We start from the raw sequence: 24,056 nt of genomic DNA, 5'->3' as shown, positions 1-24,056 counted from the left end.
CAGCTCAAACTAACCATACACACACTATTAATTATAAATGTTCAGCTCATAGCTGAGGCTTGTTACTAACTAGCTCTTACAACTTAAATGAACCATATTTCTTACCTACTCTCTACCACGTGGCTCAGTACCGTTTCTCAGCCTGGAATGCCCACCTTGCCTCTCTGTGCGGCTCCCGGCAACTCCGCCGCCGCCCTTCCTCATCCCATGCTCTCTCCCCGTCCGCACGTCCCGCCTGCCCTCCTCTTGCCTGGGTATCCGTCATCTCACTCTTTACTAAAACAGTGGGAGCGGCACGTCTTCACGGTGTACAGTAGTAATGAACTTCTGACCGTGCTGCTCCCGCCTCCTGAGTGCTGGGATCCCAGACCCACACTGCATGGTGCTGGAATTGGGACCTAAGGCCTCGAGCATGCTGGGTAAGCACTCTTCTGACTTAACCACACCCTCAGCTAAGGCTGGAGATCCTCTGTGCCACCCAGGCTGACCTGTAACAGCTCCACCTTCTCCAGAAGTGGTGTTTGTTTTCAGACTTAGTATTGATCTGCATGCCACGGACGATGTTGATGTCAATGAAAGGGAAAGTATAGAATACTTCAGTGTTCATTCTCAACCTGATGTTTTTTAATTGATGAAGCTAGTTTACGTTCTGAGTGTCCGGATGATGATGAGCCAGCATTCAGGTTTGTTTATGAGACAGGGTTTCTTTGCGTAGCTCTGACTGTCCTGGAACCCACTCTGTAGACCAGGCTGGCCTAGAACTCACAGAGATCCACTTGCCTGTGCCTCTCAAGTGCTGGGATTCTAAGTGTGCACCACTGCCACCAGGCTTGAGTCAGAGTGTTACTCCATATCCCAGACTGTCCTTGAAATTATGGTAATCCACCTGCCTCAGCCTCCAGAGAATTGGGATTACAGACATGAGCCATCACTCCCTGTAGCAAATGCCTCAAATTTAGAGCAGTCCTCCTGCCCCTGCCCCAGACGGCTGGGGTTACAAGTTCACACATCATGTCTGGCACAAATAACATTAGGAACGGCATTTGTAGAGGCCGTGGGGCGTGGCTCAGTGGTAGAGCATGTGCTTAGCCAAGAACCAAGCCTGAGTTCCAGCCCAGGGACTGAAAAGAAAGAAAGAGAGAAAGAAAGGAAGGAAGAAAGAAAGAAAAAGAAAGAGGCTGGTGTTTCTGATTTGTGGGAGCAGAATGTTGTGTTTTCTCAGGTTGACTGTGGCTTTGGTTCTGAATGTTATGGTCCAAAGGTAGGAAGAGTTGAGAGAGGCCTCTCATGTCTGGGTAAGGCAGCCCAGCTCGGTGGCCTCCCTGGTGCTGTACATCATATCACAGAAGGCGGGCCAAGTGTTCCAGTCTGTTCCTTCTGCACATCCACCCAAAAGCCAACTGAAATTCATAGCATAGCACCCAGACTAAAAATAGCCCGTGACTCAGGCCTTCATGTACTCCGTAAATATTTACCGTGCACCGACTCCATGGCTGGCAGCACCGGTTCTGGGGACACCAGAGGCAGGCTCCTGGCAGCAGCAGCTTGTATGCACTGCGACACATCGCGTGGCCAGGGAGGGCCGCAGTGAACTTGGAGACTTAGTTGCCTGTGTCCCTGTCCGGGGTGTGTAAGGCTTGTGTAGGGACCCATAAGTGGTCCTGCTGCAAGGTGCCCAGGAAAACGAGGCTTGTAGAGCTCAGAGAACCAGCCTGAGGTCTCCCAGTACTGTGACCTGCAACCGCCCAGGCTTCCCATGCTGTTCCCTCCCTCCCTCCCTCCCTCCCTCCCTCCCTCCCTCCCTCCCTCCCTCCCTCCCTCCCTTTCCTTTTTTTCTTTTCTTTCCCCACCCCAGCCCCATTCTATAGACCTTGTTTCCAGGCATCTGTGCAGGCTGCCAGTGCCATCTCAGAGACCTGGGTCACAGACTGAGCCTACACCTGCCTGATGACCGAGGTGCCTTCCTGGTCACCCCAGCCGAGATCCCCAGCGGTCCCTAACCCAGTGCTGAGCCTTGGGGACATAGTCACAGAGATGTCTTTCCTGAGTAGCAGTGGGCACTAGAATGAGGGTCTGTGGTACCAGAACTGTGATAAGAAAGAGCCCTGTGTGGAGAAACCGCAGAGGAGCTGTGGGACCAGGAAGACTTTGTACACCACACCCCAGAACTGTACTGAGAACCCCCAACTCTAGGGCCTCAGTGGGGTGTTTGCTTTAAGACAGGGCTTCATGTAGCCCAGGCTGGCCTCACCCAGTCCTCATATCACAGGGTCTTAGGTTGCAGCTGTGGGTCATCTCATAGTTTCCCAGTGGGATTTTTTAAATAACCCTCTACTTGCTAAGACATCATTACAGAGATAATTCCCATTAAAGAAAGGTTAATTCCCAGCACTTGGGTGGCAGAGGCAGATGGATCTCTGTGAGTTCAAGGATAGCCTGATCTACAGAACAAGTTCCAGACAGCCACAGTTGTTACACAGAGAAACCCTGTCTCAAAAAACCAAGCAAACAAAAAAACAAGTGTATATTATGTTAGGTGTGGTACCTTCAATCCTGGTACTTAGGAATCAGCAGCAGGCAGATCTCTGAATTTGAGGCCAGCCTGGGCTACACAGTGAGACCTTGTCTAAATAAATAAACTCAAATTTCATTGCTGTTGTGGTGGAGCAGGTGTGTACCATGGTGTTCATGTGGAGGTCAGACAGTTTTGTGGTATTGGCTCTCTGCTTCCACCTACATGGGTTCTGGGATTGGACAAGTCATCAGAATTTGTGGCAGGCTGGAGAGATGGCTCAGTGGTTAAGAGCACTGGCTGCTCTTCCAGAGGTCCTGAATTCAGTTCCCAGCGACCACATGGTAGCTCACAACCATCTGTAATGAGATCTGGTGCCCTCTTCTGGTGTGTAGGTATGCATGCATGCAGACAGAACATTGTATACATACAAATAAATATAATCTTTTAAAAAATCGTGACAAATGCCACTACTTGCTAAGCGTCTGGGAAAGCCTTGTCTTTGGGTGGACCTTTATTGGTCATTTTGAAGTCATTAGATGCTCAAGGGGTCTGTGTTTTATTATGTGGGTTTCTGGAAGGTTCTGCAAAAGCCTGAATTTCTTCATGTTTGAGGGTTAATGTTGTAAAAGTGAATGGAAAAGGGGGAGAGGGAAAAGGGGGACTGGCATCTGGGGATAGGAATGGCAGGAGAAGGGGAGTGATGAGGGGGAGAGAGAAATGGGAGGTGGCAGGGACCCTTTAAAAGGGAACGCAGTGAATGTGCACAGGTGGTGCTCTTCATGGCTGCAGCTGAGGGCGCCTCCTGTGAGAGCCCCAAGGACAGCCAGTGCAGACGCCTTGACACTGACAGACTTGGGTTCTCAGCCTTCTCCAGCTGCCATTGGTGACTGCTCTGTAGACTTGTTGGGTGAGCCTCGCTTGTGGCAGGTTGGGTTCAGGAGTCTGACCATTCAGTATGTGTTTGGTGAATGAGAACAACTAAGATTTTTCTGGTCTCTTTGAGATAAGGTATCACTATGTAGCCCAGGCTGGTCCCAAAGTCTCCATCAGAGCTGGGATGACAGGCATGGCATGGGTGACAGTTTGTCACCAGGGCTGAGTGCGGTCATGTCTGGCTTGCCTGGAAAGGGGGATCTGTAGCATAGTTGGAACCCAGGGGGCAGTGTCCTTGGTGGCACGAGCGGTAGCTTTCTGCCTGCTGAAGGTACCTACACACCAAACTGGCTTTATGCTCAAATCCCACCTGGCCTGACTCCCTGGAGCAACCTCTCTGGGATTAGGCACAGCATTTCCGTGACCTTTATTTTGTTTTGAAATGTTGTGTGCAGCCAGAGATGACCTTGAACTCCCGATACTCCTGCCTCAGCCTCCTAAGTGCTGGGGTTATGGGCGTGCACCACCACCTACCTGATTGTGCAGGGCTTTGCCAGTCTTTCCCATGGCCTTGCTGAGGATTCTCTGTGCCAAGGCCCTGCCCATGGTGCAGCTGCTCTGTGACAGTGGCTTGCTGTTGGTCTTCATGGGAACGGCGGAAGGAGGAGGAAAGTTCATAGTGAGGTGGCTGTTTCCCAAGGCCTGACTGGCTTCAGAGACCGCTTATTCAAACAAGACTGTGTGTTTCAAGTTTGGGTGGCACTGTCGATACCCGTGACCGGGAGCAAGTGTGTTCCTCTCTGAGAAATGGCTGAGGTTAACATCACTAGTGCTTTGTTGGTGTTTAGGGTTTTTATTTTACATAAAAATGCAATAAAAAGATTTTACTTATTTTTATTATGTGTGTGACTGTTTTGCCTTCATGTATGTATGTGTGCCACATAGCTGGTGTCAGGGAGGTCAGGAGAATGCATCGGATCCCCAGGAACTGGAGCCGCAGAGGGCTGGGGGCGGTCTCACGAGAGTGGTAGTCATTGAACTCCAGTCCTTTCCAACAGCGCTGAGCCGCCTCTCCAGCCTGTTTGGTTTTTTGAGACTTGGACTCACTATGCATTGTAGTCCTAACTGGCCTGGAGCTCACAGAGACCCCCTTGTCTCTGCCTCCTGGGTGTTATATATAATTAAAGGCTTTGGTCACTACCCTGGCTGTTGTGCATTTTTTTGAGACCTGATTTCCCTTGAACTTGTAGTGATCTTCCTGCCTCAGCCTCCTGGGCTGGCGTAACAGGCAGCTGCTCATTTCTGTGAAGAAGGCGTGGGTGGCAGTGTGCATCGTCCGTGGACCTTGAAACCTGGCACCATGGATACACAGAGCGGTGCTAGTTACTGTGGGGGAGGTGGGAGCTAACGGGGCAGGACTGCTGCCGGGGAGTCCTGGGGTGTGTCCTGCCCCTGTCTTTAGGCTCCTTCCGAAGTTGTCAGCCTGGGAACTTGAAGGTGGCTCTTCAAGTGGGATGGCACGGCAAACCCCTGGACTATCTGTGACCTTCCCACTTTGGATCTTCTGGGAAATAGTTTCTCACGGGCAAGAAGGGTTGGCTGGAAGCCAGGCATGGCCGCACAGAGGCTGGGCAGTGTTGCACGATAAATAAAAGGCCCAGAGACTGATACGGGGGTTCAAGCTTCAAGGTGAAGGTCAGAAAAGCAAAGCAGCCGGCCATTAGCTCTTACTCTACCTCAGGCTGAAAGGGCTGATCCTGCCGCCTCTCCTCAGTGTGACTGGAGAATCCTGAGACTGAATGTCTTCCCATCCTCACTGTGACTGGACAATGAGTGCCTGATACTGAGACCCTGCTCTTGTCTTATATACTTCCCTAATACTGGCATGAAAGACGTGTGATCCCGGGTGCTGAGATCATCTTTGTGTGAGCTGTTTCTCTTTAGGACTGGATCAATCTTGTGTAGAGCTGGGTGGCCTTAGACTCACAGAGGTCCGTCTGCCTCTTAGCCCTGAGTCCTAGGATTAAAGGCGTGTACCACCACCTTCTAGCTTCTGGCTGCTGGGACTAACGGTGTGTGCCTGGCTTCTGTGGCTTGTGGCTGACTTTGCTTTCTGAATCCTCAGACAAGCTTTGATAAGTCATAAATAATGTATCACTACAGGAGGACTCACTGGTATGCATGGAGCGTGCACATAGGAAATGTATAGACTATGTTTTTATTGACTGTTTTGGTATCCAGAGGTAAATGGGTTTCTTTTTTGTTGTTTCGTTTTGAGGCAGGGTCTTTGTGCAGCCTGGACTAGCCTTGGCCTTACTCTGTAGCCTAGGCTGCCCTGAACTCTTGATCCTCCTGCCTCTGCTGCCCACCCGCTGGGATCACGTCCTGCTCCCCCATCCTTGGCTGCAGTTGGCACTTTCTAGGCTCTGCTGGGCCTAGTGCTGGCTGCGGGCTGCATGCTGCACCCGTTTACAGCCTGTGACCAAATGGCCTGGATCAAGGGGGAAGCACAGGCCCTAGGAGGGACTGCTCAACGCCCAGGCATGTGAAAGGCCCGGGCGAGTTAGCCATCGACACAGGCAGGACAGACATGCTTGGCACCCCGCCATGGTGGAAGTGAATGACTTGTGACCATGGGTGGGACCTGAGTGGTGGGCTTTGACTTCTTTTGCATGAGCAACCCATACATGCTGGGCAAGCACTCTGCCACTGAGACACACCCCAGCTTCTTACTTATTTATTTATTTTATTTCATGTACATTGGCTTGCCTGTATGAGAGTATTGGGTTCCTTGGAACTGGAGTTACAGACAGTTGTGAGCTGAGTGCTGGGAATTGAACTCATATCCTTTGGGAGAGCAATCAGTGCTCTTAACTGCTGAGCCATCTCTCCAGCCCCCACCCCAGCTTCTTACTTACTCTTAAATTAATTGATTTTTAAAAAGTCACTTATTTTTATATGAAAAACATTTCCTAGCCACGAATTCACACAAAGGGGCAGAAGTGTATGTGCACCATAGTTAATGCTCAGTCAGCCCTTGTTAGTTACTCTGCTCCTATGTCACTGTAGAAGACACTTGTAATCATTTGCTGAAGCCACATGTATTGTGCCCATATATATGTGTATAGATACAGATGCATACATATATGCACATAGAGTTTTCTTGCTGCTCTGAGGTTAGAACTCCTGTCTTGTATACACCGGGCATGTGCTCTGCCATTGGCCTGCACCCCCAATCCCACAGAAGATTTCGTTTTGTTTTATGACAGGTTCTCTATGTAGCCTTGGCTGGCCTGGAACCTGCTGTGTAGACCTCCAACTCATAGAGATCTTCTTGCCTCTGCCTCCCAAGTGTGCTACCTTGCCTGGCCCAGCTTTTATTTTTTTAAATAGGTGCATGCTCGCGTGTGCGTGTGTGTGTGTGTGTGTGTGTGTGTGTGAGAGAGAGAGAGAGAGAGAGAGAGAGACACACACACAGGGGGGGGGAGAGGGAGGGAGAGAGGGAGAGAGAGGCAGACAGAGGCAGATAGAGAGAGGGAGCGGGAGGGAATTGGACTTTTGTACAGTGGTACGCTGGTTCCTCATTGGTGTCCTATAAGAGGAGGAGGAGGGTCTATAGTTCCGGAAGCACCCAGCTTGGGGCATGGTGTGCTGTTTCCCAGCACTAGACCACAAAACTCGGTTGTGTTATTCAGTGCAAGTGTGCATGGCCCAGCTGAGGGTCTGGCCTGTGAGTACTCAGGATGGCTTGTGCTGAAATCCCGACATAGAACTAAGACAACCTGCCCCATTCTCACCAAGTGCTCAGTGAACACCGTTGACCTGAAGCACAAACTGATCTGTGTTGAAAGTATGTAACTTACACTTGTTTCGAGTGGAAACTGACTGAGTGACAGGACAAGCAAGCTGATTAACTGGCGTTGGACTTGACATTAATTGTCCTATGCTCAGCTAATGAAGGGCCCTTAATTTACCATGTGCTGAATGCAATAGAGTCAAGTCCTCAAGGCAGGACAGTCCTATCTCCTCAAAACAGCCACGCCTGGAAGTGTCTGTCACTGTCCGTCGGCATCCGTCACTGTCTGGCAGCATCGTCACTGTCCGGCGGTTTGGCTGTTTGACTTCTCCTCATAGAAGGAGGTTCAGGGAGGACCCTGCACATCTAGCCATTTGTATGCCATTTTTGCCCCAACTGGACTTGGCCTCTTAAGGGAGGGTCAGGAGTATTTACACGCTGAGGAAGATTACCTGAGGTGGGGGATATAGCATCCATGCTGGGCACAGACCGTGCAGTGTGACTGCTTTGGGGTCACCCACATTCCTGTCACAATCCCTCACCCATGCTCTATACGCTAGCCTAATAAACTCAGTGGTTTCCCAGAGTGAGCTCTGCTGGAATCATGTTCTGATTGTGGTTGGGACCAGAGGAGGAGGGATAGTCCTTGTTTGCATCTTCCTAGGGACATTTTGGTAGTGGGACTGGAGTTTGATACTCCCAGGACCTGGGATACGGCTTTTTTAGACAAAGACAGGATCTTGCCGAAGCTCAGAGCAACCTTGAGCTTGCTGTGCTTTGGGGCCTCCTGTGTGTTGTTACAGTGCAGCCGTCTGGGCTGCGTGTGTGCTTTGTATTGGATGCGCTTCCTCAGTGGGTGGGTACTTACTATAATGGAGTTAACTGGAAAAACAAAACAAAACATTTAGTCTAGCCAACACTGTTAAGAACAAATGTGAATGAAGGGTGTCCAAGTCTTTCCCCGGCCTGGAACTTGGCAAGTAAGTTAGGCTGACTGGTTGGGAAGCCCCAGGAATCGACCTGTCTCAGTGCCCCAATGCTGGGATAATATGCATACCATCATGCTTGGCTGTTTTTATTTTAAAAGAAGGAAGGAAGGGTTTACTCTGCTTATGATTCGAGGGTGCAGCCTGTCGGTTGTGGTGTCGGGAACATGAGGCAGTGGGTCACATTGCGTCCATAGTCAGGAAGCTGAGAGGGAAACAGAGCCATCTGTGGCCTTGAGTTCTGGGGACTGAGCCCAGGTCCCCGTGTCTGCAGGCTTTACTGTCTGACCACCTCCCCAGCTTCGCTTCTTAGCACAAATTGGTGATGGAGTCACTCGCGTTTGAAGTTCTCCAGGCTGTCGGAAAGTCCATTTTATGGATAATTTCTAGAAACTTAGCCAGATCCCCCCCCCCAGGAGCGAATGGTTGGCTTTGCTTCTGGTGTTTGGCTTACAGTAGGAATGCTGCGGTGAACATGTTGGCTCCTTGTGTGCACTTGTGCAGGCATGAATGGGCGCATGCACACACAGTCCCGCATGCACACACAGTCCCGCATGCACACACAGTCCCGCATGCACACACAGTCCCGCATGCACACACAGTCCCGCATGCACACACAGTCCCGCATGCACACACAGTCCCGCATGCACACACAGTCCCGCATGCACACACAGTCCCGCATGCACACACAGTCCCGCATGCACACACAGTCCCGCATGCACACACAGTCCCGCATGCACACACAGTCCCGCATGCACACACAGTCCCGCATGCACACACAGTCCCGCATGCACACACAGTCCCGCATGCACACACAGTCCCGCATGCACACACAGTCCCGCATGCACACACGTCTCTAGGTGACTAAGGAATAACAGCCTAACTATTTAATAAGTGGATCTTTTGCCAAAACAAACCCGCAAAACTTGTAGGAAACAATAAACTGTGGTTCTTTTAATTTGTTTCATCTCCCTTTAGATTATGCGGCACACAATATTTTATATTGATTTATATTGCACGTGGAGGCCCGAGGACAGCTCGCAGGAGGAAGTTCGCCTCGGGTTCTGGGACCTGAGGTGACACCACTGTGCTTGTGTAAAGTGCTTTTTACCCTCTCAGCCACCCCAGTTCTTAGATGCGATATGAAGGATTGTGGGAGAGCAGGAATTGTCAGGAATGTTCTACACAGAAAGTGGTCTGCTGCCTGTGGGTTGAATCTTCTCCCTCCCTCCGTCACCCCTCCCCTTCCTTGCTTCTAACACTCAGGTCACAAAGCTCCAGCTATGTCCCCTCAAGGCCAGCGTGGTGACTGCACCTCAGAGCAGACCAGTGAGGACTGTGGAGTCCTCAGGGATTCCTGTATGGCTTCTGGCCCTAGAACAACCCAGTGGCCCGCAGCGGTTACTGGTTGTGGCACCTGTCTGTATCCCAGCATGCTCCACCCAGCTGAGTTTACTGGAACGAGGATGCTATTTTTAAGAAAGAGCATTGTGTTTCATCATGGGATTTTTGGGCTTCTGAGCAGGCAGCTCGCCGGCCGGCTCCGCCTAGGGATCCTGCTACACATGGACCCCATGGGCTTAGCTCTGAACCCACGTATCCCACCCAGACCCGACCTGCAGGAGGAAGGGGGTGAGGAGGGTCCACAGCGGACCGGGCATTATGTGAGTCATAGCAGCTGTGTCTGGCTGGTTTTACTTTGCTTGGTGACAACGCAGGGGCTGGCAGCCTGGGGATTTCCTCCTCCAAGCCTGGGCATACAGGAGCATAGAGTGAGCATCAAACACGGATGTGGCCGTTTCCCTGTAGCCTCTCACAGTGGCTTGATTGTGCTGGTGGCGGAGCCCCATGTGTTCCCTGGCTTGTGTGAGGAGACTGGGAGCCGGGGTCAGGGTGCTTGCTGGAGGGTTGCTGCCAGTGGCAGTGCTTTGGGAGGAGCTGGCAGGGAGGGGCAGTCAGGTCGTGCTCGTGCAGCCGGCCACTGCCCCACCTCCAGGTTCTCGAGGTACAGAGAACCTGGCTCTGCCTTGTGCCTTTAACATGTACTAAGAAGAGAATGGTTGGGGCGGAGAGAAGATGCCTCACTATCCTTTATGTAATAGTCTTGGTGGAGCAGGGACCCATGCAGGCTAAGGTCAGAGCTGGCTGCTGCTCGTATCTGCGCTTATGGGCTTCATTCTGCTTCAGGAAGCAGAGGGCAGGGAATGCTGGGGTTCAGCTGGTCACACTGTGTGCACAGTCAGGAAGCAGAGGGCAGCCAATGCTGGGGTTCAGCTGGTCACACTGTGTGCACAGTCAGGGAGCAGAGGGCAGCCAATGCTGGGGTTCAGCCTGGTTTCTCCCATGATGCTGCTATCCACACGCTGCTCCTGGTACTGCCTACATTTTCCCACTCTATGTACCCGATCTAGACGCTCCCTCATGGACATGCCCAGACGTTTGGGGTTATTTCCATGGTGATTCTGGATCTTGTAACTATCACAGGGACACAGCACCTTCTGTTTGGCCCACTGTGTCTTAGGCCAGTGGAGGTTGGGTGGCTGTGGCCCTGCCCTGGCCAGGACCTTTAAAGAAAGGCATTATGAGGAGAGCAACAGATGTGGGTGTGGCTTCGGCAATGTGGGTGTGACTTTGATGGTGTGGGTGTGGCCTTGATGTGAATCTCTGGCGTGGGCATGTGTGGGCATGACTGACTTATGTGGGTATAGTCTTGATAATGTGGGTGTGGCTTAGATGTAAGTATGGCATTGATGACGGGTGTGGCTTTGATAGAATGTGGGCATGGCCTTGATCTTGTGGGCTTATTTTTCCCATAGGTGCTGTGACTGGCTCAGATGCTGCGGTGGAGGGGAGCCCAGGCCCCGTACTGTCTGGTTGGGACACCCCGAGAAGAGGGACCAGCGGTACCCTCGAAATGTCATCAACAACCAGAAGTACAATTTCTTCACGTTTCTTCCCGGGGTATGTGCAAACACAGCTTTCTCTTCCCACCTTGAGTCTATGCCATGGCTCTGGTCTCAGCAGACGTGGTTCCCGTGGTAGATTTTGTGACCATTTCTTTGTGCTGCTTTTACCACTGACCCTTCATCTTCCTTGACCCAGAGGGACTGCGCCTACAGGGATGTCTGCCATTTCCCAGACCACAGTGTTCCATCCGACTAGTAGAATAACTTCATGTTTATTGGGTAGTTTGGAGAGTTAATATCATAGTTAAAATGCCAAAACCGATTATCAGTGGTGCTAAGATTGTTGCCCTGTGCCCCTGCAGTGTAGGGGACTAGGTCCAGGAGGATTGGGGTCTAAAAGCACAGAGAGAAAAGTTTAACAAGTTTAAGCCTACCATCTAGAGAAGGAAGTTATATTTTTTGCTACTAAATGTTTCAGGAGGATGGGGGAATGGCTCATTTTGGACAGTACTTGGTACAAATATAAGGGCTGGAGTTTGGATCCCTAGCACTCACATAAGCCTGGGCATGGTGACACAGGGTCATTCAGGGAGCAGAGCTGAGCTGTAATTCCAGCATTCAGGGAGCACAGCCGGGGGTTCCTGGGGCTCGATGGCTGGCTTGTCTGGCCAGTCAGTGGCCTACGGGGTCAGTGAGACCCTTCTCAAAACAAAGGTGGAGCGAGCGTGTGAAGTGACACTGTTGGCCCCTCCATGCACACTCACACACACAAGCCCATACACAGCAACCGTAACACGTGCCCACAAATGTTTCTAGAGCCTAGTGCTTCCCCTTGATCACGTGTAACCCTGAAGCCATGTTCACACTCATCCCCGTTGATGAGCACCTCAGTTGCTTTAGGGCAGGCAGCAACCAGCTCCAGCTCAGGAAGGAGGGAAAGTGACAGTGGTGGGCACTGAGCGTGACAGCAGAGGTTCATATTCTCGGGCACTGAGTGTGCATACACACACACACACACACACACACACACACACGTCACAGTAGCTCAAGGTCAGTGTGAGTGGATTGTTTTGTTACCTTCTTTTTGGTTTGTTTTTTAAATATTTTATTTATTTATTGTGTATACAGTTTTCTGCCAGGGCACCAGATCTCATTCAAGGTGGTTGTGAGCCACCATGTGGTTGCCGGGAATTGAACTCAGGACCTCTGGAAGAACAGTCAGTGCTCTTAACCTCTGAGCCATCTCTCTAGGCCTTTGGTTTGTTTTTCGAGATAGGGTTTTGTCTGCGTAACAGTCCTGGCTCTCCTGGAACTCACTTTGTAGTCCAGGCTGATCTCAGACTCACTGAGATTCTCCTGCCTCTGCCTCCCAAGTGCTGGGATTAAAGGCATGCACCACCACTGACTGCCTTTCCTTTTATTTATTTATTTATTTATTTATTTATTTATTTATTTATTATTTTTTATAGAGTTTTTGGCGTCTTCTTTCTTTTTTTAAGATTTATTTACTTACCTATTTATTTATTATACAGTGTTTGGCACGCCAGAAGAGGGCACCAGATCTCATTATAGAGATGGTTGAGAGCCACCACGTGGTGCTGGGAATTGAACTCAGGTCCTCTGGAAGAGCAGCCAGTGCTCTCTAACCCCTGAGCCATCTCTCCAGCCCACACACACATAAATACTTTTGGTCATGCTTGCTATGTAGCTCGGGCTGATCAGAAGCTCCCAGTGTAGACCTGAGCTGGCCTCAGAGTCACATAGACCTGCTTCTGCTTTCCCAGTGCCGCCTTTAAAGATGTGTACCGCACGCCCAGCGACAGTGTTTTAGTTAGCATAAAGTGTGTGTCATGGTGGATCTCATGCATGCCTATACTGTATTTTGACCACATTCATCCCTTACCCTGTGGTCTCTCATTCCCACTGACCCCCTACTCTTCCCAAATACGACCCCCTCCACTTACAGGCTGTTTCCTTTTGGGGACTCACTGAACTTACCAGGGTTATTTACAGGAGTGCAGGCAGCTTACGGTAGCTCTGCCCGCCCTTAAGAGCACTTGCTGCTCACGTAGAGGACTTGGGTTCAAGTGCCAGCATCCACCTAGCTGCTCACAGCCGGCACACAGAACTCCAGTTCTAGGAGCTACAGCGCCCTCTTCTGGTCTCCTTGGGCACCAGGCATGCATGTAGTGCAGATATACATGCAGGCAAAAACACACATGAAAAATAAAGCGAATAGATCTAAAAATAAAGATGAAAAACTTCTATTGTGGGCCTGTTGTGGTGGAGCACTCCTTTAATTATAGCACTTGGGAGGCAGAGGCAGGGCCTCTCAGAGTTAGAGGGCAGCAGGATTACAAAGAGACCGTCTTAGGGTTTCTATTGCCGTGAAGGAAAACATTACAGTTTAGAGGTTCAGTCCATTACCATCACGGTGGGAAGCATGGCGGCGTGCAGGCAGACATGGTGCTGGAGAAGGGGCTGCAAGCTCTACACCTTGATTCACAGGCAACAGGAGCAACTCTCTACCACACTGGATGGAACTTGAGCGTAGGAGATCTCAAAGCCCACCCGCAAGGTGACACACTTCCTCCAACAAAGCCACACCTTCTAATAGTGCCACTCTCTATGTGGGGCAGTTTCTGCCTAACCACTGCAGAGACCCTGTCTCAAGAAATCAAAACAAGCAAGCAAACAAACGTAAAAACCTAGACTTCTAGACGTCAGTGGTGGTGCACACCTTTAATCTCAGCACTCGGGAGGTAGAGGCAGGCAGATCTCTGAGTGTTCGAGACCAGCCTGGTCTACAGAGCTAGTTCCAGGACAGCCAGAGGAGCTATGCAGAAAAACCCTGTCTCGTAAACTAAAACAAAAAAACAAACAAGCAAACAACCCCCCCCAAAACTAACCAACAAACAAAAACAACTCAACCCTAAACTTCTGTGTGGGAGCCTGGTGGGGTGGCTCAGTGGGTGGAGGTACTTGTTGCCAGGCCTGAAGACCTGAGTTCTGACAAGTCAAGCTTGACCCACATGGAAGGAAGCCAGCCGACTCCTGTGTTTTGCTTTCTGATCTCTACCAGGCCGGTATGCGCTGCCCCCTTTAGTAAAATAAAGAAATGCATTTTTAAAATCCCACGGGTGGACATATTTTTGTCTTCAAATTACAGCATAATGGTCTCCCACTAGACTCCCTTCCCAAGCAGAGTTTAAGACATACAATATAGTCTTGGTCATGTGGCGCACGCCTCTAATCCCAGCACTTGGAGGCAGAGGCAGGCGGAACTCTGTGAGCTCAAGGCCACCCTGGTTTACAGAGCAAGTTTCAGGTCAGCCAGGGCTACATAGAGAAACCCTGTCCCCAGAAACAAAACTAAAAGAGAAGTAAGATATGAATTAGGGAGATGGCCCAGTCAAGGCATTTTCTGCCAAGTCTGATGACCTTGGTTCTGTCCCTGTGACCTACTTGGTGGAGAGAGCTGATTCCTGTACTCACATGGCGATATGTATACACACACACACACATACACACACACACACAGAGGGAGGAGAGAGAGAGAGGGACGAGAGAGAGCAAACCACAGTAAAACCCTTGAGTCTGACTGACAGAGCAATCCCCTATGTGATCCTCCCTATTAGCTGCCCTGTGTCTTGCATTCACAGTTTGCTTTTTGAGACAGGCTAGTCTTGAACTTCCTAGGCAGTCAAGGGTGACCCTTGACTTCTAGTCCTACTTTTGTCTCCCTGGTGCTGGCATTGCTGCCATGTGCCACCACACGGAGTCTGTTCTGTGCAGGGGTTGGAACCCAGGGTGTCATGCATGTCAGGAGGGGCTGGTGTTGACTCGCAGCCCCTCCCCCAGCCACACCTCCAGCCCCTGCAGCTGTTACTTCCCTTGCCCACGTCATGCCTTCCTATAGCACACTGGACTGTTAGGTCTATGGGGGCAGAGTGTCAGCTGCATTCCCGGCAGGGGTGCTTTTCCCCCTGCCCCCCTCAGCCTGCCCAGCTGCCCCCCCAGAAGACGCTGATGTCCCCATGTCCCCCGCTTACCACTCCAGGTGCTGTTCAGCCAGTTCCGGTACTTCTTCAACTTCTACTTCCTGCTCCTCGCCTGCTCCCAGTTTGTCCCCGAGATGAGACTCGGCGCCCTCTACACCTACTGGGTTCCGCTGGTGAGTAGTCAGCCTCAGGTGTACGGACAGCAAGCTCTTTGATTCTGGGCATCTGGGCCTGCACAGTGGCCTTTTAAGAAACACGTAGCTCTTAAGTCACCATGCTGGGCATCGGACTGTTAGTATTTAGGCTGCAGGCCAGGCACCATCAGGGTCAAAGGGCAGCAGAGCCCAGTCAGGGCCCCCAGACATTCACTCGGCTGTCAACTCCATCACTGCCTCTCTCAAGCGAGGCCCTTCCTGATCACTTTCTTTGGTGGTTTGGTTCTAGATTTGAGTCACGGAGCGAAGACCAACTCTTGGTCCTCACAGATGGTGGTTGGTTTGTTTATCTTGCTTTGTCGGCCCCGAGTGTCAAGAGAATAGAATTGGTCCCAGCAGGCCTCACCTCTGCCCTTCTCTTTGCAGGGCTTCGTGCTGGCTGTCACCATCATCCGAGAGGCGGTGGAGGAGATCCGATGCTATGTGCGTGACAAGGAGGTCAACTCCCAGGTCTACAGCCGGCTCACGTCACGAGGTCAGCCTCTGGGCAGGGCTTCTAGCTTAGTTCCTTGCTGCAGACAGTTGGGGGAACTGAGTTGTAGGTCCAGCCTTGGGACGGTTGCTCAGACACTAGAGGACAAGCTCAGGCCACTGTCACTGTGCTCTGAGAATTAGCCCTGTTGGTTAAATTGGGCTACTTCTGGCTCTCGGGCTCACCTTTCCCTTCCCTTTGCTGGCTGAGGAGGAGGGAGCAGCCTGTTCATGTGGCCCTGAACAGTGTTATTTTATGATTTTCATGTTTATTGATTGTGCTTGTACCTGTTGGTGCGTGTGTGGGGGAGAGTGTGACTGCCTTACATATACTTATGGAGTCATAGAACAGCTTGCAGACGCCGTTCCTCTGTTTCTACTATGTGGGTTTCTGGGACCAGACTCAGGTTGTTAGGTTTGGTGACAAGCGCCTTTACCTGCTGAGCCGTCTTGATGGCCCCAGAACAACTTTAAAAATGTCTTTTAAGAGCTGGGAGAAGCCGGGCGTTGGTGGCGCACACCTTTAATCCCAGCACTCGGGAGGCAGAGGCAGGCGGATCTCTGTGAGCTGGAGACCAGCCTGGTCTACCGAGCCAGGTCCAGGACAGGCTCCAAAACAATACAGAGAAACCTAGCTTCGAAAAACCAAATAAAATGAAATAAAATGGGAGAATAGGCAAGTCAATAAAGTGCTTGCCTCACACAGGCAAGAAGACCAGAGTTTGGCCCCTAAAACTCCTGTGAAATCCAGGTGTGAAGGTGTGTGCTTGTGATCCCAGCATCAGGGAGGCAGGGACAGGTGGGCCCTGGGGCTTACTGACTGGCTGGCCTGGCTGAATAGATGGTCCAGGCCAGCGAGAAACCCTGTCTCTAAATATAAGGGGGGGCTGGAGAGATGGCCCAGCGGGTAAAAACACTGCTTGATGGGGATGCCCTTTTGTGTATGCTTCTCTTATTGGTTGATGAATAAAACACTGTTGGGCCGGGCTGGGTGGGGGGGCGCTTTAATTCCAGCACTTTCGAGTCAGAGGCAGGCGTATCTCTGTGAGTTCAAGACCAGCCTGGTCTACAAGAGCTAGTTCAAGGACAGCCTCCAAAACCACAGAGAAACCCTGTCTCGAAAAACCAAAAATCCAAAAACCAAACCCCAATGAGGCAGTAAGATGGGGGGACTAGGAGAGGAGGAGAAATCTGGGAGAGGTAGGCAAGGGAGCCCACCAGAACAGTCGCCATGTAGCAGGGAAAGGAGTTGCAGGTCCGGCATTCTCCGTGAGCCAAGACCACATGGAAATACATGGATTAGTAGTTATGGGTTAATAATTAAGACAGAGCGGTGGTGGCGCATGCCTTTAATCCCAGCACTCGGGAGGCAGAGGCAGGTGGATCTCTGTGAGTTCGAGGCCAGCCTGGTCTACAAAGTGAGTTCCAGGACAGCCTCCAAAGCCACAGAGAAACCCTGTCTCGAAAAACCAAAAAAAAAAAAAAAAAAAAAAAAAAAAAAAAGACAGAGCTAGCCAATAGAATCCCTAGTTATCAACCAACGGTATTATAATTAATATAAGTCTCTGTGGCTGTGGGACCAGGCTGACTGGAAAGAATGCTTGTAACAACTGCTTTTACATAGAACCCAGGTTCTGTTCTCAAGACCAATGTGGCATCTCACAATCCCCTGTCACTTTGGTCACAGAGAATCTGTATGCACATAGTGTGAACACACATGCAAGCAAACACTCATACACATAAACAAAGGTGGACAGCTCCAGAGGAGCAACACTCAAAGCTATTCTCTACACACACACACACGCACGCACGCACGCACGCACGCGCATACACACAGACATGCACGCACATGGGAAAAGTAGTAAATTACAACTTTCAAAGCTAGCATTCATAAGAAACTGCTTAGAGTTGAGCATTACATCCTAAGATTCTACAAAGGCAGCAGCTTTATACAAACCTGCATCTGTGCAGACATCTTAGAAGGAGCCATCCTCAATCTGGGAACATTGTCAAGTTGTAGTCTTAATCCAAAGAGAAGTGACCAGGCAGCTTCCTCTCACAGCCTCCGTGCAGGACACATCGCATTTTAAATGGAAGAACTTTTATTATATATTTAAATTTTTATTTAACTTAAAGTTTTATTTTATGTGTTTTGGTCTGCATGTATGTCTGTGGGTACAGTGCTTTTAACTTCGGAGCTTTTGGGCTGCTGTGTGGGTGCTGCGGATTGAACCTGGTCCTCTGTAAGAGCGGCCAGGACCCTTAACATCTGAGCCACCTCTCCAGTCCCAACTTTATTGTGTTTAAAAACCATTCTTTGTATATATGTGTGTGGTCAGAGGAGAAGTTGCAGGAGTCTGTTCTCTTCTTCTACCGTGTTGGCTCCAGGCTGGAAGGTGTTGGGATGGGTAGCCAGGGATCTTTACCCACTGAGCCATGCTTAAATGATAGATTTTAAAACCCACATTCACCGTTGGGGAAGCTCAGCCTGGACTGCAGCCGGTGGCTCTGGCCACAGCAGGTTCAGGTGTGTGCTGGCATGGGGGCGTTAGTAAGGCAGCTGGCGGCAGGGGCAGTTAAGTGCCCCGAGGTCACCGACCTCCTCAGCAAGGATCACTATTTCAGGAGAGACCCAGAGTCCAAACAGTCTTGTTTTGGGAAATTGGGAAATGAAAGAGAGAAACTGAATGCCTGAGGGACTGGCAGGTGCTTAGTGTGGCGGGCTTGGCAGGCAGTCTGTCTCTGGAGTCAGAGTTCCCAGAGAATTCCCTCTCGGGAAGTACATTGGTGTGACACGCTTGGGAAGTGTTCTGTTTTGTTTGAAGGTGTTTTTCAGGGTTGGTGGTCTGAAAACCTCATGTCTCTGGAATAAGAAAAATTTGAGTTAGATTGCTAACGCCTTGTACTGGGCCGCTACTATTTTGGACAAAGGTCTTTACAGGGTTGGGGGCTTGGGGCTTTCCACGTGACCAGTTCTATAGGGTGTACTTTGGGGTTGTGTAATTAACTGAAATTATATTAAATCCCTTCTTAATAACATATTCTTACTGTGACGTTAAGACGCTTGGCAACCGACAAAGCCACATCAGTGATAAGTGGTGGCTTTGCTCAGAGCATATGCAAAGTGGCTTGTGGGTTCCATTCAGCCAGCTAGCTGGCTCCTACCCTTCTGTGTGTGTGTGTGTGTGTGTGTGTGTGTGTGTGTGTGTGTGTGTGTGTGTGTGTAAGAGGGAGGGAGAGAGAGAGGGAGAGAGAGAGGGAGAGAGAGAGGGAAAGAGAGAGGCAGAGAGGGAAAATGCGTGTATGTATGTATGTGTACATGTTGGTTTGTGTAGATGTTGATATTAGATGTCTCCCTCAGCTGCTCTCCACCTTAGTGTTTGAGGCGGGCTCTCACTGACCCTGAGCTTGCTGCTTTGGTTAGACTGGCTGTCTAGCAAGCCCCAGGGTCCTTCTGTCCTTCAGCCTCTTCTTCCCAGCCCTGGGATTACAGATGCATGCTACAGCCCCCAAGTTACAGACACATGACACAGTCTCTAGATTATAGACAGACACATGGCACGGTCCCCAGATTACAGACAGACACATGCCACAGCCCCAGATTTTTCTGTGGGTGATGGGGATCCAAAGTCACATGCTTGTGCTTGCAATAATTGAGCCACCTCTCCAGTCCCCTGCTCTTTTGTATTTTTTTAATCAGGGTCTTATATAACTCTAGTTGGGCTGGAAATTAATGTGTACATCAGGCTGACCAAAAACTCATAGAGATCCACTTGCCTCTGCCTCCCAAGTTCTGGGATTAAAGCATGTACTACTACGCCTGCTGTCTTAGTTACTGTTCTATTGCTATGAGTGAGGAGACACCATGTCCAGGCAACTTATAAGAGAAAGCATTTAATTGGAGGCTTGCTTACAGAATCTGTGATCATCATGGTTGGGAGTGGGGCAGCTGGTAGGCAGGTGTGGGCACTTAGAGCTCATGTGATCTGCAAGACTGGGCCCAGTGTGGGCTTTTGAAACCTCAAAGCCCACCCCTAATGACACATTTCTTCCAACAAGGCCACACCTCCTCCCAACAAGGCCACACTTCCTCCAACAAGGCCACACCTCCTCCAACAAGGCCACACCTCCTCCAACAAGGCCACACCTCCTCCCAACAAGGCCACAACTCCTCCAACAAGGCCACACCTCCTCCAACAAGGCCACACCTCCTTCAACAAGGCCACACCTCCTCCAACAAGGCCACACACTCCTAATCCTTCCCAAACAATTCTACCTGTGGGGACCAAGCATTCAAACAGTTTTAGCCAGGCACGGTGGCATGCACCTGTAATTCCAGCATTCAAACAGCTTTAGCCAGGCATGGTGGCATGCACCTGTAATTCCAGCATTCAAACAGTTTTAGCCAGGCACGGTGGCATGCACCTGTAATTCCAGCATTCAAACAGCTTTAGCCAGGCATGGTGGCATGCACCTGTAATTCCAGCATTTGGGAGGCAGAGGTAGGTAGAGGTCTGAGTTTGAGGCCAGCCTGATCTATATATGAATTCTAAGCCAGCCAAAGCCATATAGTAAGACCCAGTTTCTAGAGAAAAAAAGAAACAAAACAAAAAATTGTGTGTGTGTGTGTGTGTGTGTGTGTGTGTGTGGTGGGGGGTGGGGTTCATAGTCAGGTGGTCTTTGTGTTGTTCTGACCAAATTACCTGATAGAGACAGTTTAAAAAACGGAAGAATCACTTAGAGTTTCAGAGGGGCCCAGCCCACCCTGGTGGGAAAGGACTGCAGGCTCCATGAGCACATGGTAGGGCTGTTTGCATCTTTGCATCCCTGGGGACCAGGATGAGAACACGAGAGGTGGATGTCACCTTCCAAGGCCAGCCTCTTCCTCTGCCTAGGCCCCACCTGGAAGATAGCTCCGTGCTCTGGTGAGTAAGCATTCCAGAACAGAAGCCTGTGGAGGAGAGTTCAGAGTCAAGCCATGTAGACAGATGTGGTGTCCACACCTGGAGCAAATCCATAGGCAGATGTTTGCACATTTGTAGCCCTAGCGACTTAGGAGGCTGAGGCAGGATTCCTGAAGCTCAGGTGTTCAAAACCAGTTGGAGTAACATAGCGAGACCTTGACTTTGAGAACAAAGCTGGGTGTGGTGGTCCACGGGACAACCCCAGCACTCAGGAGCTGGGAACCAGAGCATCAGAGTTTGTTCAAGGCCCTAAAGCCAGACTGAGCCACATGATGCCCTGTCTCCCTCATCCCCCATTCCTCCTCCCCCCTCCCCCTCCCCCCTCCCCACCATGGAAAAGCAAAAGGAATTTCAAGATGGTTCTAATGGAGCATCAGACTAAGTATGCGACCTTCTGGATGTGGGTCCCATGTCTGTGCCCAATGGATGCTCAGCTAGCCCCGGTAAAGAATTCCACAAAAGCCACATGTGGTGGCCCAGGCCTTTGTCCCTAGCACTCAGATGGATCTCTGTGAGTTTGAGGTCAGCCTGGTCTACGTATTGAGCTCTAGTCCATACAGGGCTGCAGAGTAAGACTGTCTCAAATGCCAGAAGAAAAGAGTTCTACAATAATAACAGCAGACTGAGTGGGGCACAGCCGGTGAGGCCTGGAGGCCCTGGGAAGGCTGCTTCTGTGATGTGGGAGCGTCCTCCTCAGGTGGCTCATGGAAAGGGATGGCGGTGGTGGGCACGGGCTGGGAGAGGTGTTGTCCAGATTGGGATTGGACGGGAGACAAGGGGTACTGCTTGCCCAAAGCCAGCCAGGCCCCAGTTCCCGTACAGGCCTTGTCAGCTGTTTGAGTGACTCCAAGGAGGGGGCTGTGGCGGGTGGATGGGGAGAGAGGGAGGGGAGAGTTGCCTTTTCTTCCTCTTTGTTCAGGCTGTGACTGAGAATAAAGGAAAGTGTCTGAGAGGGCAGACTGAGGCGCTGGCAGAGCTGAGGACACAACCCAGGCCTGCCTGGCTGTAGCGCTTCGTCTAGATCAGGCACCCTGTGTGTGGGAGATGAGGGAGCCTTAGTGTGTGATGAGCTCGGCTGCTCCTGTGTGCACAGCCCTAATGCTGGTGTCACACAGGGCTCCTGATCTCAGGCTTTAAAATTCTCTTTTCGTGTGTGTGTGTGTGTGTGTGTGTGTGTGTGTGTGCGCGCGCGCGCAAATGAACTTTTTAGACTTGTTTTTACTTCCTATTATTATTGAAGAAGTTGAATTCTTTGGGTGGTGGTGCCTGTGATGGGGGGTGAGAGGGGTATGGACTAGAGGGGGTGTGTATCTGGGGGGCATGGGGTGAGAGGCATGGGCTGGGGGGGTGTGTGTCCCGGGGGCGGGTGTGAGAGGCATGGGCTGAGGCTTGCATTTCCGCAGATGAGTACCTGTCTTCATAAGCACCTCCCTTCCCAACTTACTGTGTACCTGTTATGAGAAGCTTTTTCCTTTAGAAGGAGCCGTTCCGCCAGCCTGGTTCCAGAGCTGCTTCAATCCCAAATAAACACACAAGAGGCTATATTCATTATGAAGCTGTTGGCCTTGCTTGTCTCTTACTGGCTAGCTCTGCTTTAAGTAATTACCCCATAATTGTTAATCTAAGTATGTCTCTTACGGGAGAATAGTTCTGGGCTCCTACCCCCATGGCGGTTACATGTTGATTCTCTTGTGTTTCTCCTTCCCAGAATCCTCCTGGACTCCTAGCCCCACCTATCTAGATTCCTATTGGCCAGCAGTAATTTATTAACATATACACAGCTTCCCCAACATGTACCAAGGACCAAGTGAAGCTGAGGTGATTAGCCTTGAACCAGTCACGCAGAGGTATAATGAGCATCTTGGCCTCCTCCTGCTGGGGACATCTGGATGAATGACAGAGCATCAGCGCTGAACCAGAGGCCCATGTGGGATGTACAGACCTCTCGAGTCTTCAGCCTTTTCTTAGGGTCGTGCTGTATGCTGAACGTGGTCCCGGGCTTCTCTTGTCTCTCTGTGGTCTCCCACTCTGCAGTGTTCTGTGAGCTCTGTTAGCCCAGCTGCAGAGAGCCTGTGGTCAATGAACCCACCTTCCTCTGCAGACCTCCCTTATCAGTTAACTCAGAATCTCCTCTGGCTGGTTCCTGGGGTGGTGAAGGATGCTCCCCTCTGACCCTGAGTATCTCTTAGGGGTGCTGTTCCAGTGGCCATCATCAGCATGAAGGGATGGAGTTGTCAATGGGAACTTGTCAGCTAATCTTTTCAGACTACATACGTGTATTTATTGTGTGTGTGGTGTGTGTGAGTGCCTGGCACACTTGTGGGAGTCAGGACTGCACAGGGGCGTTCTCATCTTTCACTGCAGTGGTCCTGAGAATTGAGCTCCAGGCAGGTGTGGCAACAAGTGCCTTTACCTACTGGGCCATCCCACCACCTCCTGCCCTGCTGATTCCCCAAAACCGCTTCCTGCTCTCGGGCTGTTAGCCTGTTTGTCATTTTGGGACATTGTCAACCGGTGTTGACCATTGATATATTTATTGAAAAGTCTCTATAATTTGAGTATAAACGTAGAGTATTTAAACTCTAGTCTTTTGTTTTTTGTCTTTTTATTCCTGGCCGATTTAATCAGAGGCACTTATACCACACTTTTCAGTCTTGACTTGTTTTTCGAGTGAGCCTCTCCCCGGGCTTTGGAGCTGCTGATATTTGAATATGAAAACTTCACCTCTCGGCCTCTGAACTCTGGGCCTGTGGAGGTGTTTTGGTGTCAGCCCCAGGAAATGTACACATGAGGGGGATTTACAGCTCGTCACTGCCACAGTTAGATTAGAGAGTAATCCATTAGCCAGGCCGATGAGGCCAGCCCACAACAGCAGCCATGTCCTGCCCTCGCCATGAAAAATAGAATTGTAACTTGAGGTGTTCGGGGTCAAAAAACCGGCCCCCATGGACCAGTGCCCTGGAATTTGTTTAAGGATGGTTTTCTCCTTGTGGGGGAGGGATGGAGTGTGTCCTGCCTTTTACTTGCTGCAGCCCAAGGAAACATCTGGCGTTTCCCTGCCACGGAGACAGACGGTTCTTATTCTGGAGCTGTCATCCATGAAAGGTGGGCTTGGGCCACTGGTTGGTTTGCTTATGAAAAGCTTGGGGTCCAGGGCTGTAGAAATAAACAGCCGAGCCCACTGGTGGCCGTCCGCTCTTGTAAGCTGCCTACCAGCCTGCTGGCGTGAGGGGCTGAGAGCGGGTGAGTGGCTCCGTCAGAAGCTGGTCAGCGACAGGGATGTGTCTGGAGAACTTCCACGTCACATTTGTAGGACTCTCATTCCAGCT

At 50.7% G+C, this 24,056-nt stretch overlaps 1 protein-coding gene across 3 annotated transcripts in view; it reads left to right on the top strand.

Annotated features, from left to right (window-relative positions):
• Positions 1-24,056, top strand: part of Atp9a (ATPase phospholipid transporting 9A (putative)) — a 98,446-nt gene that overhangs the window by 10,327 nt on the left and 64,063 nt on the right. For 2 of the 3 annotated variants that reach the window (XM_040733125.1, XM_040733126.1), the window contains exons 2-4: positions 10,987-11,131; positions 15,137-15,250; positions 15,659-15,767. In XM_040733125.1, coding sequence (XP_040589059.1) covers positions 10,987-11,131; positions 15,137-15,250; positions 15,659-15,767 — 368 coding nt within the window. Of the gene's footprint in view, positions 1-9,695; positions 9,835-10,986; positions 11,132-15,136; positions 15,251-15,658; positions 15,768-24,056 lie in introns of those variants that run through there. The other variant, XM_040733127.1, reaches the window with a different exon arrangement.

This window comes from Mesocricetus auratus, unplaced genomic scaffold (assembly GCF_017639785.1).
Source record: "Mesocricetus auratus isolate SY011 unplaced genomic scaffold, BCM_Maur_2.0 Super-Scaffold_100028, whole genome shotgun sequence".
Lineage (NCBI taxonomy): Eukaryota > Metazoa > Chordata > Mammalia > Rodentia > Cricetidae > Mesocricetus > Mesocricetus auratus.
Note: the sequence above shows the minus strand (reverse complement) of the source record. Positions and strands in the feature narration are given on the sequence as shown.